We start from the raw sequence: 14,939 nt of genomic DNA on the forward strand, positions 1-14,939 counted from the left end.
ATCTCTTTCTTGCAGAAAGATTTAATTTCTGATATATTTCTACATTCCTTTTCTAGCATGCCTTTATTAATTTGATTTCAGGTTAGGTCTGTTTTTGTAATACTTTATTCGCCTGATTAAAGAGGTCAAAATGGCACTTGGTATTTAGTACCTTTATAATCTGCTCTAAATACTGCAATTTTATGAAGGTGTTTTTTCTGGGATAGCCTCCTAGCCCGTTTCTACTACTTCATATTAAACTGTACAGTATTTGCCTTCATAGTCATCACTTCTATGCTTCCAATATTTCATTTCTAAGCTCTTTCTGCAATGGCAGCCTACTTTGCTTCTGGTAGCATGAGTTAGTTCTGCTTTGTTTCTGTAGCATCGCCCTAGCCCGTGTCTCCTTCTGAGATGACAGTTCTACATTGTGTCTGTAACACCTGCCAATGCCTGTTTTGTATCTGCAATGCCTTCCTGTGCAGACTCCAGTATCAATATTTCAGTTCTGGAGTTTGTCTGTAACATCATCCAGGTTGCTTTGTTTTGTAACACCTTTCATGCATTTACAGCTAAAGCCTACATATGTTTTCATCAATGTGATTCTATAATATGTTGTGGTGTGTATCTTGACTGAAGGTTATCATTGCCTTACAAATAGTTCAGGGTCCCATTGACAGTGTGTGCGCTTATGAATTGGCTTTTGGGGTCTAAGACAGGTGCTCACAGCCAGAGGTGCTTAATTTTTGGAGGCTTGCCTGCTATCTACCCTGTGGTATGAGATATGTATTTTCCTTCACTCACCACTATTTTGCACCTCCACTTAGTGGGCAATCCTGCCTTCCTTTAGCAGCCCTTCCTGGCCTTCTTTTATTTTGCATTAAGCAGTGGGTACCCCTTACCAGTGGGAAGAGCTTGCATCCTTACCGGAGGTGGGCGTCATGGGTGCGGCGGCGAGGCCATTCATGTTCAGAGCTGCCATCTGTTGCATCTGCGCCGCTGCGAAGGCCGCCATGGGGTTCAGGTACCCTCCCTGCGCTACGGATGCCATGATGGCGGCCTGTTGCTGCATCAGCTGGAACAAAGAGAACAGCGAAAAAGTATCATGCATTCACTGGCAGGGCGTCCCCACAGAGATGGCGGTGTCGGTTTGGCATTGCTGGGCACTGCCCACTAGGGCATATGGGTAAACTACATACGAAAGGACAATGCTCGGTTTTGAAGGATGATCTGGTGGTTCCCTCTTGAAAAAGCTCCGCGAGCTGGGGAGAGGGGCGTGAATCAAAGAGTTCTACGTCATAATTTCGACAATACACATATACTCCATAAGCTTCGACTATATTTATGTCTAGATGATTTAATATCCACCAAACAAAATACCCACATAATAACAATTGTGAAGTCACTGCAAAAACTATTTCTCACTTATCCTAGGGATGCTTTCCTTACTATTTTAATTCCAGTCCAAGTGCCTTTATGGTTGGATTGGCTACCTACTTTAGAGAAGCTACTTTGGCTGGTACATATCAAGTGACTCTAATTGTACATTTGTGCTTAATAGACATTTGTTTTTAAAATCATGACTAGATACCCATCAAACTAGTTGCTGCTTGCAGGCTAATCGTGAAGAACATGTATATGGAATACAGGGTCAGAAACTGAGTTATTGTCTCAGTGCTTCATTTGTAAAAAAAAAAAAAGAAATAAAAAAAAAAAAAAAGAAATAAAAAAAAAAAAGAAGTGCCAGGGCCTTGTCAGGAGGCCCCTGCAGCCTGCACCACCCATGGCCCCACTAGCGCTGGCAATTACAACCATACTAACCATGACACTTCTACAAGGAGGACAATTCCAGACCGCTCAAAGCTAAAAGAATGGTTTGGGCAAATGGTATTAGTCATTTTTAATGCATAAATAATTATTAAATAACTGTTGTTGTGGTCATTTCAAAATTAGACAGACAGCGCCACCATGTGATAGAGGTCATTAGTACCGGTGCCAACAATTAGGTGCCGGTGCTGAGCACTGGAAACCGCCGGCTCAAATTAAGCACTGTTTGTCATGTGGTGAAATCACTACAGCAGAGCTCAATGTAGCCCAATGTAGATTTTACTTTGCCCATCTGCAAAGCAAAGCCTAATGCTTTGCACATCCACTTTGGCCTGCTTTGGTCCACTCTTCCCACTTATTAGTTCCTAAATAGGGTCTGATCTGATTACCAGGGGGATGGTAGAGGGTGTGATATTTACTGCAGCACATAATTACAGATACAAGAGGGCAGTATTTAGGAGATGCATTAAAAACACAATTTTCTGAGATTTATTCTGGAAAATTAAAAATTACATATGGAGAGCATGTTCTCTTTTCCAAATTCCAGCTGTACAAACAGGAGTTTGAGTCCCCCCTCCACCCAAAATGTAATCAGGGTCTTTAGAATCCCATCGGCCTGCCTATTGCACACCCCAGCCCTGGGAATTCCTGCTGCTCACATAGGGATATACTGTGGTAAATAGTCCTCCAGTAGGGACCAATGCTAGATGTCGCATACATGCTATAGCGCAGAATGATGCAGATGTTTCACAGTCTGAAGACTTGGGTTTCAGAACCTATTCCTTGTGGGCACCAGAACTAAAGACAACCACCTCGCTTTCAAACATGCCTGAATCCTCCACACACTCACTCCTGTGATGGAGAGGCACCTTAACATGATGCAGTTCACAGAGATGTCTGGTACAAGTCATGTCTCGGTGTCTCTCTTGGGGAGGTTTCAAAGAGACCAGGATGGACTGTTTAAGGAATGATATCTGTGTTTGAGTTATTCTGCTGAGCATCCTTGCTTTAATACCTCTTGTAAGGGTTACCAGACCGTGCCTAGAGGCTGAAACACTATTCTTGATGTTAACAACTGATGATACCTTCAATTTTTATGCTTCTATTCATTTCCTATAGCTGCAGGGAAGTATTTGGCCCTTATGCTCTTGCACTTGCTTCTCTCTGGTACCCACAAGAGGTTTGCTACGGTCAGGGTGGAGTTGGTGGGTAGCTTTGGACCTGTTGTTATTTGGATTAAGAACCTTAACAAGGAGAAATATGTTTATTTCTGCTTCTTTTTAGGTCTCGCCTGGCGTGGCCTGCGCACATGCGCAGTCTCGCTGGTGAGATTTAAGGTTTTTTGGTATTTTCTGTAAAGGGCTTTTGAGTCCCGCCCCTCTTTTCCATTGGCTGGCGTCACCGTTTATGCTAAATGGTGGCCAGCCACTGGAAAAGAGCTGTTCATTACATTTTCGTTTGGCTTTTTGAGCCGTCCCATTTGGACGTGCTTGTCTGCCTTCCGTGCGTCGCGAAAGGTTTCTTATCTTTAAGGGGCCATGTGTTTCAAACACATGGGCCCATAAAGATAAGCTCCGCGGCATGTTTTGTTTTGCATCTCGCTTTTACTTTAAAGTTAAAGCGAGATGCAAAAAAAAAAACGCACCAGTCTCAGGTTACTTGTTTTGTAACTGGTCAGAGTTGCGGGCAGCGAAGGAGTACTGGCCGTCGGGGGCAGGGGCGTAACGCAGGCCCCTGTAGCCCCCGTGGTGCGGGGGGGGCCCGAGCTACAGGGGGGCCCCTCAGCACAATACTTATCATGACATTATTCCAGAGAAGCGCGACGTTGAGCGTCGGAGGGTTATCACAACATCATTCCGGAGAAGCGCTGTGCTGAACACAGGAGGGTGACTGTGCCTACTGTGTCCCATATCACTTGGCATTTTCGAGAAACACCACATTGAATGTTACCACAGCCTGTTTCTCGGCTCACCTAGTATTACTCTGGATTTATTCTCGAGTGCATGCGGCACTCAGCCTTGTCCCTGGAGAAGCGCCATGCCGGACTGGGAAGATGGCTGTGCCTGCAATGCGCTAGATAGATTGCTTAACATCCTGGAGAGGCGCGCGTTGAGCAGCAGCGCGGGAAGCCGCACTTTCTAACAATTCCAGCTGGGCAGCAAGCAGGGATGGGGGATCGGGTTGCACACAGGTAAAGTTTACTTAGAAAGGTTTATGGGCCCTTAAAATGTGAGCAGGGCCCTGGGAACAGGGGCTCTTACTTACTCTTCACATACCCTCGAGCAAACCCGGCCAGTCCCTTCCTTCGTGAGTGCGGCTTACGGGCGTGCAGACAAAGCTGCGCTCATTTGCACCCAGGTGTCGCTGGTCCCAGGGGGTGCTGTCTCGTGGTGGTGGGTGGGGGCAAGGGGAGGCGTACTTGTGGGACAGGTTTCATTCCTGCAGTGCGCTAGACAGGAACCGGGCCCCTCCCTCCACTGTAGGGCCTGTGCTGTGGGGGTGCTCTCTGCTCCCCCCACCCCAACCTCTTCACGCTTCCACAACCTCTTGTCTCTGGTAGCTTTATGGAAACGAACCGAGAAGTGTGTCCTAAGATGGGTGAATGTACGGGCACTCACTCCCAGGCCCCAGACTTCATGTGTCAGTCAGTGCCTCAATTTCAAACAGGGCCATTGAACTCATATTGCACTACCTGACCACATTACGCGGCAGGTTAACACAATTATGTGGCATATTATACGATTACACGTGTTTGTGCGCTGCTGGGGGTGGGGTGTGCGGAATTCTTCCACAAGGGAATCGGAGGGACGTGGGCTGCTGGGTAAGCCGGAGGGGCAGTGGCCATCCCAACCACGGGGTGGGGGCAGGGGGCGGCTGTGGGCAGGTTGGCATTCCCCTCTTGCAGTCAGACGATTCTCTCATTTCCACGGCAGAAGTGCAAGGGTCTGAGGGGAACATTTTCTGCAACTTCTCGCGGCAAAGCAGGAGAGAGAGAGAGAATGTTGGTGTGTTTGTGCAGGAAAGGGTGAATATTGTCACCAGGGGAGAGTGGACTCCTTGAGGGAAAACTGGGGGGAGGAGTGGAAGGTGGACGGGCAGTACCTGGTGGGGGTCGTGTGGGTGGGGGGTACATTCATGCTTGGGGGTGTATAATCGAGAAGACAGCGTTTCCTGCTGCTGGGTGAGTTTGCGCACTTAACTGTGTGATCATTTCACGTGTTTGTGCGCAGCTGGGGGCGGGTTGCGCAGAATTCTTCCACAAGGGAATCGGAGGGACGTGGGCTGCTTGGTAAGCCGGAGGGGCAGTAGCCATCCCAAGCACGGGGTGGGGGCGGGGGGCGGCTGTGGGCAGGGTGGCATTCCCTTCTTGCTGGCAGACGATTCTCTAATTTCCACGGCAGAAGTGCAAGGGTCTGAGGAGAACATTTTCAGCAACTTCTCATGGCAAAGCAGGAGAGAGAGAGAGAGAGAGAGAGAGAGAGAGAGAGAGAGAGAGAGAGAGAGAGAGAGAGAGAGAATGTTGGTGTGTTTGTGCAGGAAAGGGTGAATATTGTCACCAGGGGAGAGCGGTTTCCTTGAGGGAAAAATTGGGGGGGGGAGTGGAGGGTGGACGGGCAGTACCTGGTGGGGGTCGAGTGGGTGGGGGGATACATTCATGCTTGGGGGGTACAATCGAGCAGTCTTGTGGTGGGGAGGTCTCTTGCCCCTGTTTATATGCACCCCCCCTTTTGAAATGCACCAGCCCCGTTCTTTGCAACGTGCGTGTGCAAAGCTGTTACACCGTGGGGGAGGCGCGCACAACGTGGAATACACACAGTGCCTCGATAATAGTGCACAAAACACAGAAGCCGAGCGCTTGTTTCCCTTTAAAGCTTTTAACCAGGAGGCTGGCGGTGAAGGGTGGGGAGGCTGTCAGCAACGGGCTTGTTATGTAATGCCTTGGGTGCTTGAGCTGGCAAAGGTATTTCAGAGGGAGGGGGCCATGGAATACCAGGCAGAGAGATGTGGTGGGAACACGTTTAATACTGTGTCTCAGAGTAGTGTCTGTCTAGGGGGGCAAAGAGGGTGCGTTCAGACTCCAGCAGAAAGAGCACGAAACAAGCATTGGCATAGACAATAGGTCTCGCCTTTGGGATCTTGTACGTTTTTAGCCATGCAGCAGTTGATGTTGTTGCACCAAGGATATTGTGCTGCATAACTAAACACTTATGTCTCAAAGGCAAGACCTATTGGCTATTCCAATGCTTATTTCCTCTTTCTATGTGTGCTGCCTTCTGCAGCACATACAGAAAGTGGAAAAATCATCAGGGGATTGATTTTATTTAGCATGTCGCCCCTCCCTGCAGAAAAACAATCCTCCTTACAGCACAGGCACCCTTGCACTATGGTGCAAGGGTGCTTGCATTGGCGCGAGGCAGCCAAAAGGGCGCTAGCGCAAGAGGAAAAGGCAGGAATGTGCCGTATTGACTTAAATAAGGCAAATTTCTGCCCTTTCCCTTTTACACAGTGCAGCTCAGCAAGGTGACTTGCTGAGCTGCACTGCATGACTTGGCCATAAATATGGCCCCCAGTGTCTATATAAAGCATTCCACTTAATAGAGACTCATGTGTGGTGATGAAATGCAGCAACAGAGGAGGCACTGCAGGAGCCATGGATAGTAAAATAGAATCCCCTCCCTATGAGTCAGATCTCAGAACCCCCTGAAAAACTAACAAGGCGCGTTTCTTATTTCCCACCTCTCTTTGAGGCTGTAAAGCATTACAATTATTGTAGATCCTTGCGTTGGGTCATATGCAGCTGGGAAGGAGGCAAGAGAAAAGCCATGCAAGTTAGAAAAGAATACACCCTCTAGTGATCACATCCTGCACACACTCTCCTTGAAGAAGAAATAGGCGCACGTCTTAGCGCCGCTCCTGATTAAGGCAGGCAGAGGCCATTATAAAGGCTTCCCAATTGATGTGGGCTTGTTTGGAATTATGAGATGCCACTTGAAGTGTAGATGTGCTGGCGTTAGACAGGGTCAGTGGGCACCAATAACAGGGTGGCTGGTAATCACAGTCCGTGGCCTCTACGGAGAAACGCGCACAGTCTGTTCGAGACTGGATGCCTTTCCTTAATTTGCTTTTTCTTAATTCCTTGAGAATTATTTCTGCATGAACCATCCCATCGCTTCATCTGCTGAGACCTTTTTTTTCCTCTTGGTTTGCCTTTTAATATTTGTTTGCTTTAGTTCTCATAATCCTGCCAGAGGAGATTGCCTGCGACACCGCAGGCCGTGTGCTTATAGAGCTCTAAGGCTCCGTGCGGAACAACACTTCCGAGGTCATAACATGCATTAAGCGGAAGCTGACATGCATACTTGAGTGAGCCGAAGATAAACCAAGGAGCGCCTCCCCCCCATTCAACAGACTGGGAATGTGGAGTGGGCCAACTGTATATATCTTGCTTCAGCACTCAGGGGCTTATTTACAAGCCCCTTATGCCACCAGTGCATCACGTTTTATGACATAAAATGTGGCCCACCGGAGAGAGAGACTGAATCAGTGAGTTTGGGAGTATGTGAGTGAATGAATGAGAGTGCAAGTGAGTCTTCGGGTGAGGGAATACATCAGAGAATGGGTGAGTAAATGAATGGATAGCTAAGTGCAATATTGAGTGAACAAAGTTGTGCGTGAGTGAGTAGTTTATGGTATATGAATAAATAACTAAATGAGTGAATGCCTGAGTGAGTGAATGAGTGACTCTACGATTGAGTGAGTATGAGCAAGTGAATGATCGGATGAGGGAATAGTCACAGGTCTGGCTGAGTAAATGAGTGGATAATTGAGTGATTGATGGGTGTGTTAGTGAGTGACTGTACAAGTGAGTGTGAGTGAGGTGGTAGGTGACAGCATGTGCTAATGACCGGGTTACTACACAAAAGAGTGTCTGAATAAGTGAACGAAGGAGAAAGTGACTGAATCAGTGACTGTTGGAGTGAGTGTGTGAATGAGTGTGTGGGCAAGAGACTGATCGGATAAGGGAATGTGTCCCAGGATTGGAGGGTAAATAGAAAATGATGAAGTTATTGGGTGTATGACTGAGTGTGTCAGTAAATAAGTGTGCAAGCTAGAGTGAGTACTTAAGGGTATGTGCTACTGAAGTGGTTACCATGTAAGTGAGTGCCTGGATAAGTGATTGAATGGGTGAGTGAGAAACTAAATGAGTGATATTCGAAGTGAGTATGTGGCAATTTCCTTGATCTGTTGGGTGCAAATTGTTAACCATAAACTCTGAAAGGCCCATCCGAACATCAGATGGGCTGGAAACAGAGTTTTTAGCCTGATTAAGAATGACAAGGTCAATGAATCCAAGACATTTCACCCGGAGACTGTGGCTGCTGAAAGCAGCCGAAATTTTGGGGTGAAACTATGTGGGGAATTGATTAATTACCTGCTAAACTAGCCCTGGATTGATCAGATTCCCCATGAAATTCTTAATTTCTCTGGGGAACCTCTTTAACTACTCCCACAGAGTTAACCGCACCCCCAGTGTCAGTAACTCCAGGGCCGCCACCAGGTACTTCATTACGAGGCCCATAGTGTGGCCTCTTAATATTGTTTGAGCAATGGGGATGGGGTGTTGATACTGTGAAATTGAGAGGGATAGTCATTACCATGCAATGTGATAGTGCATAAAGACCTCAAGGACCAACTAGCCTGTCCCATTCATGCCATAAACGTGCCCCACCACTATCTGAAGGATAGATCAGCTGGTCCAGGAGATGAGCAGCAATGGCTGATGATGGGAGAAAGAATAATTCAAAATGACGGGAGGAGGTCACACAGTTTCTTCATTACGCTCTTGTGCACAGTGTATTCTCCTAAGCCTCATCTTCATCAGAGATTTGCGGTTTGCATGTGGAACACCTATCCAAAGCCCCGAATAGCCTTTCTGATCCAGAGCAGAAGACACAGCAGAGGTTTGCATAAAAACTTCGATACTTTGATCCGAGGAGGACAGCCATTGCTCGTGTGGATGTGGCTGTTTGAGAGTGTGGTGAAAACCAGTGGTCAGAAAAAGTGTCTTCATCATCACCTACTGACCAACAAATCCAAACGTGTCAGTGTTATCACAAAACTATCAATTAGAACCCCACTGCCCGCGAAAGCCCTCAGATTGACTCATTATGGTAGGTCCTAGGCTCATTACCCTCAGATTGACTCATTATCCGAGGTCAGAACATTTCCTACAATGATCTCTATTGGGAGGCGGGAAAACTTCATGGCTACACACCCAATGAAATTAAATAGAATAAAACTGTATCACCGTGTGGTGCATTTGATGAACGCTGGAAGACGTCTGGGTACAAAGGATACACTATCACACATGCTAGACAATCATAAACGACTGTGTGTGAACGAGCGGATGCTTGTTCTCCTGCCCAGCAATAGTCTGGACGGTGTGGATAGACCACAAAGTGGATGAACAGTGGCCCTGGGCACTCACGAAGCAGCTCTGTGGCTGGTGGTCAAGCGTAAGATATCTTTCAGGAAAAATGGGAATCAATAACTGTTAGAAATGGGATTTCTGGTTGGCTAAGGCTTGTGCCAAAGTCAGGCAGAAACCACCACTCTAGTCAGGGCTGGGGAGTTACACGCCAAAGATAACCCCTGCTCACCCCCTTGGTAGCTTGGCACGAGCAGTCAGGCTTATCCCTGAGGCGATGTGTAAAGCGTTTGCGCGCGCACCCAGCAACAACACCCAAGGCCCACCACAAAGGAAACTCCACACAAGGTATTATATAAAAATAGCCTTTGTATTATACACAACACATTAGATAAAAACACACACTTTATAATGTGCCAACAGGCACGGGCAGAATTTACAAGGGATTATATATACAGGGGACAGGGCCACATGGACCACTGTCAGGAATTAGCACTTTGTAGAAATAGCACTTAGAACGTAGGGATACTATTTTAGAACATAGCACATACAATCACTGTAGCACTAAAAATAGAACATATAGCACACAACCAGTAACTACTGGTATCAGAACGTACCACCTACGCAACCCTAACCACCTTTAGGAATACCACGCAGGGAACTAGGACCTCACTAGCACCACCTGTACTAGGGGAAAAACAACCACCTAAGTATCACTCTACCTGTAGGGGTCTAAGCACCTAAACACAGGATGCAAAAAATACATTTAGAGGTGTAAAGCAAAGCACATGACGCATAAACACATTCAGAGGTGCAGGAAAGGAACAATAGCGCCAAACTCACATTAGCCACCACTGTGGCAGTCCCTAGGCCAACTGGCCTTGTTGGGGCTTGGACGTCCTATGTCCAGAGAATTTAGGGCACGGCTGCGCCAGCTGCGCCAGCCAAGCGCACAACCAAACGCAGAGGTCACAACCTAAACGTTGCAGCTGCCCACTAAGTGCTGGGCAGCTGGGAAAAGGAACGTGGGCACCACTGTGCCCTCTGAACACAGATCACAGTCACGTGGGGCCCCTCTGGGCTCTAAGAAAACACTTGTGGCCCCCTGAGCCTCACAGGCTCTACACAAGAAATGCCCCTGAGCCTCGCAGGCTCTGATCGATAATGCGCTCCTTCGTTGGAGCCTCACGGGGCTCATGGTCGCCAAGGAGATGCCCCCGGACGCTGCCGCTGCCCACTGTCAGGCGGGGCAGCGGAAAAATGAGCCTTGGTTCCGGGAGCGGCCCACTGTTATCTGGGGCCGCTCTCGCGCAAAGAATGCCCCCAGAACGTTGGGAGCCTCACGGGCTCAACAAAACAATGGGCACCTTCGTTGGAGCCTCTCAGGGGCTCTAGGATCAATTATGGCCCGCGTTGGAGTGCCACTCGAGCACACTCCGAGCAATGCAACGAAAGAACTGCCCCCTCAGTGCAGCAGCCTGCACCTGCGGCGCTGCTGGGGGGGGGGGAAGAGGGGCCGAACAGGCAGAATCTTCCACCGCGTGGAGCCCCACTCACCTGGGACTCCCGCGTTGCTTCTGGTTCTCTCGGCTGCTCCCGGGTCTCAGCAGGCGGCGGACACGGAGCATACCACGCTCCGACCTCTCCGGGACACCGGGGCTCTCTCAGCTCACGAGGGCCCCGGGCAGACCTGCTAGCTTCTTTCCTTGGCGGGCCTCGGGGTGTCTGCGGGGCTCCCTACACACCGGGAGCACCGCTGGGGATAGACGCAGCCCTCGGGGTCCCTCAGCTTCCCGGCCGGAAGCCCCGCCCACGTCTCTTCAAGACTTGCCTGACTTCCTGTTGGCCGCGGCTCGGGCCGCTGCGGTGATTTCTCCTGCCGTAAGAGGGGTGGGCTCCCTCGAGATAATAACAACAATATCCCGCGGGGTGGGCACCCGCTTACAGCCTCAGCAATGTCCCTGGCAGGGTGGGCACCTGCCAGGAGACCCTAGAATCGGCAGAAAACGGGGCAAACGCCGGGTGGGCACCGGCTGGCAAAAATAAAGCGCTCCTAGCGCTATCAATGAAAAAAAAACGCTCCCAGGCTGCAGGTCAAAGAACAGCGCTTCCAGGTGCTTTGGGGAGCATACAATAAAAAGCGCAAGTCCAGCAGAGTTCTTCCCTGCATGCAGCAGGGCAGGGGGGGGGCAAGGCTGGACCCAGAGCCAGCTCACTGGGCCTCCAGGCAGGGAGGTAGTCCAGGTGGCGGTCCTCTGGTCCAGCAGCAGCAGCAGCCCCCCTCAGGTAAGATCCTGGCAGAGAACAGTTTCTGTGGGGACACAGCCCCATTTTTATACAGACAAACCCTTTGTTCTGGGTTCAGGGTGAGGGGGAAAACCAGTCGCAGCTGGTTGGGGAGCACCCTTGATGTGCTCAGCCCCTCACTCTATTCATTGGCAGGGCTAGGGTCGTCAGTCGCACCACAGGGGGCGGGGCCAGCATTGTGTTTGGAAAACCCTGTCCTATTCAGGACCCAGGTGGACTCCTCCCACCCATCTAGCTGATGATCTCCCCATTCACCACTGGGTGACTCATCCTGACACTGGGGAATCCCTAGCCCGTCACATGACACGACCAGCCAATCACGCGACAGACACACTGCACACAGAAGTGCCCACTTCTAGAAGTGGCACTTCCACACTAGGTACATACACGCCGCACACATCATCGCGCAGCATTCACTCCCACGAGTCCGCACATACCAAACTCGGGCCTGCACACCCCACGCATCAGGAACTACTAGGGACACATACATTCCCCATGCATTCCTATGGGAGGGCAGGCCTATCTCACCTCATGCACTCAGAGCACGCACGCACTTTACCCTGGGACACAGGGAAAGTGCGCAGAAACCAACCAATCACCACACCAAGTCACCAGTAAAAATCAAAAAAGTTCAGGGGTGAACCTGCCAGAAGGGCCAAGTCCAACACAACCCCCTTCCAGCCAAAACGCAGGGCAGCCCAATCACCACCGTGATGGACTTCCCTGCTTGGGGCGATAGAACACGGACGCGGGCCCGCAACTGCAGGGACACCCTCCGGTTCTACGCCACGGCGAACCCATGGAATTCTTTCTAACACCACTGTCTGGACCAACTGGGCTACCCCACTGGTACTCCCAAGTTGTCCGCGGCCAAGACCAGGCCCTAGGCCACCCAGGTGCCACTGGTCTTTGCCTAACCACAGAGTGGGGGGTAGTAACCCCTGGCACATAGCGGCCATTCTCCACTCTTCCTCTCTGAAAGACAGGACTAGACTGCCACTGGTTCTCCAGCCTAGGGTCTACACCCTCAGGCGGACCAGGAGTCTCAGGGAAGGCTCTCCTCCCCCTACCTCTTCTCCTAGGGTTCCTCCTCCTCTGGCGAGGGGTACACCTAGAACGCCATTCCAACCCAGGGTTTAACCCCTCAGGTTGTACTGGGGGCAGAGGTGGGCTCTCCCACCCTCTGCACCCCCTTCCAGAACCCTGCTCCCTACCAACTGGGGCGGTACCTCTGGAAGAAGAACTGGTCGGGACGCTGATTACAGACGTCCCACCCTTCAGGTCAGGCTGATCCTGAACCTGGCCTTCCAACCTCCGGCCTAGAACCTTTGGTGGAATAATTGCCTGGCACTCCAGGACTTCTGGGGATCTCCACTCCATCCCCCTGAGGCTATCAAATGACACGTATGTCGAGCGACTGTCTGTCTGGCGCTGATCTCCCGTCCCCTGTCCACCTGACAGTGCGCGGAGATCCCCCAGAACAGAAGTGGTGTCACCCTGGTCACTACACGGGAACCTAGCCCAACTGGGAAGTCCCTGACCCACCGGCTCTTCCACTGGGGAACTCATCCCCCAATCACTCACGCTGGACTCCTGTACCCTCCCTACCGGAGCGGTACCGCCAGACTCCAGAACCACAGGAGCCCTGGTTACAGGTGCTCTAGGTCCTCCATTCACTAAGAGATCTTCCTCAAGTGGACTAACAGGACAGCCTAGGTCCCCAACTTGGTGTTCCCTCATGAAACCATCCAAGTCCTGAGGCAGGGTTTCGGGCGTCTGGGGACCCTCGGTCACCCCCTCACTCCTGCTCCACTGAGCCAGGCAGTGAGCCCCTACACCCTCCTCGCTATCCTGGGACCTAGCTGGGCTACACTGAGCCTCCTCCACCACGCTGGGCTGGAGGATCTCTGACCCACTATTGTTGGAATCACTCACTAATGACACTAGAGAACCTCTGGCCCTTTCCCAGCGGTCTGCTTCCTCTGCAAGTTCAAATGGACAAAAAGAGTTATACCTCAACAGGTGTTGGCGCAACCCTGGAGAACAACTACTGAGCATCTGCTCCTTGATAATCATATTTAGTACTCCATCCAAATCCTGCTCCGGGTTAAACACCAACCAGTCCACCAGTGCATCATGACATTCCTCCACAGCCTCCTCCCAAGACTGGTGAGACAGCTTCTTACTGCCCCTGAACTTCAACCTACATTCCTCCTCTCGGGAACAAGGTACCACACTCGGGGGACTGGGACTCTCTGTACTGCACTTTATATCGCTGCCCCCCCTGGACTCCACCCTCACTGGGGAATCCAGAAAACTACCACTATACTCAGGGGACAAGGAAAGGGATGAGGCGCTATCTCCTACGCTGGACCCAGCAAGGGACTCCCTACCTACGGGGTCCTCACTCTCTACTGGAGTCCAGGTACTGTCATCTTCTAAATCTTCAGGGCTCCCCACGGACCCACCACCCTCCAGGTGTGAGGCCCGGGCCCTTTCTTCCTCACTGCGCTCACGTTCCCATTCATCTGCTTGCCATCCAATCATGTAGTTCCTCAATTCGTACACAGTGTCTGACTCTCTCACCCCTATGTTTCTCTCTCTACAGAACCTTTCCAACTCCTGCATACTGTAATAAACTAGATCACTGAGATCAAAAGCAGGCTCCATTCTGGCAGACGTTCTAGAGAAAAGATCACACAGGGAACCTCGGGGTCTGAGCTTAACAGGAGTACACACTTCACAAAAAGATTCAGCAAGCTCTCTAACCCAGAGAACTCACACTCACTTGCCTAGTGCCACTCACCACTCATCCACACACAACCCTCCCCTCGGACTGGTAAGGCAGTTTCTACCACCCCTGATTCCTCAACCTGACCACCACGTGACACAGGTACCAACTCTGGGCGCAGGGCGGGGGACAAATGTACAGGACACTATTACGCTGCCACCACTGGATCCCACCCTCTGGTGAATCCAGAAAACACAATGCACTAAGGGGGATGATCTACCCTCCCGAGCTAGGGACACCTAACTCACAGTGCACAAAAACACATTTCCAAGGAAATGACAATTAAAAACAATTTTAAAACAATAATCCCTATACCATGTGATTTATCTAAATGCAGAGTTTTGTAGTGCGGCCAGTTGCCGCTGCGGTACAGCGCAAACGCAAGTCCAAATCCCACCGCTGATCACCAATGTTAGAAATGGGATTTCTGGTTGGCTAAGGCTTGTGCCAAAGTCAGGCAGAAACCACCACTCTAGTCAGGGCTGGGGAGTTACACGCCAAAGATAACCCCTGCTCACCCCCTTGGTAGCTTGGCACGAGCAGTCAGGCTTATCCCTGAGGCGATGTGTAAAGCGTTTGCGCGCGCACCCAGCAACAACACCCAAG

At 50.5% G+C, this 14,939-nt stretch overlaps 1 protein-coding gene across 8 annotated transcripts in view; it reads right to left on the minus strand.

Moving 5' to 3' along the window:
• Positions 1 to 14,939, minus strand: part of CELF4 (CUGBP Elav-like family member 4) — a 1,309,605-nt gene that overhangs the window by 192,217 nt on the left and 1,102,449 nt on the right. For all 8 annotated transcript variants that reach the window (XM_085628957.1, XM_085629010.1, XM_085628985.1 and 5 more), the window contains exon 7: positions 907 to 1,054. In XM_085628957.1, coding sequence (XP_085485083.1) covers positions 907 to 1,054 — 148 coding nt within the window. The remainder of the gene's footprint in view (positions 1 to 906; positions 1,055 to 14,939) is intronic.

The sequence above is a fragment of the Triturus cristatus genome, chromosome 2_1, assembly GCF_964204655.1.
Source record: "Triturus cristatus chromosome 2_1, aTriCri1.1, whole genome shotgun sequence".
Classification (NCBI taxonomy): Eukaryota; Metazoa; Chordata; class Amphibia; order Caudata; family Salamandridae; genus Triturus; species Triturus cristatus.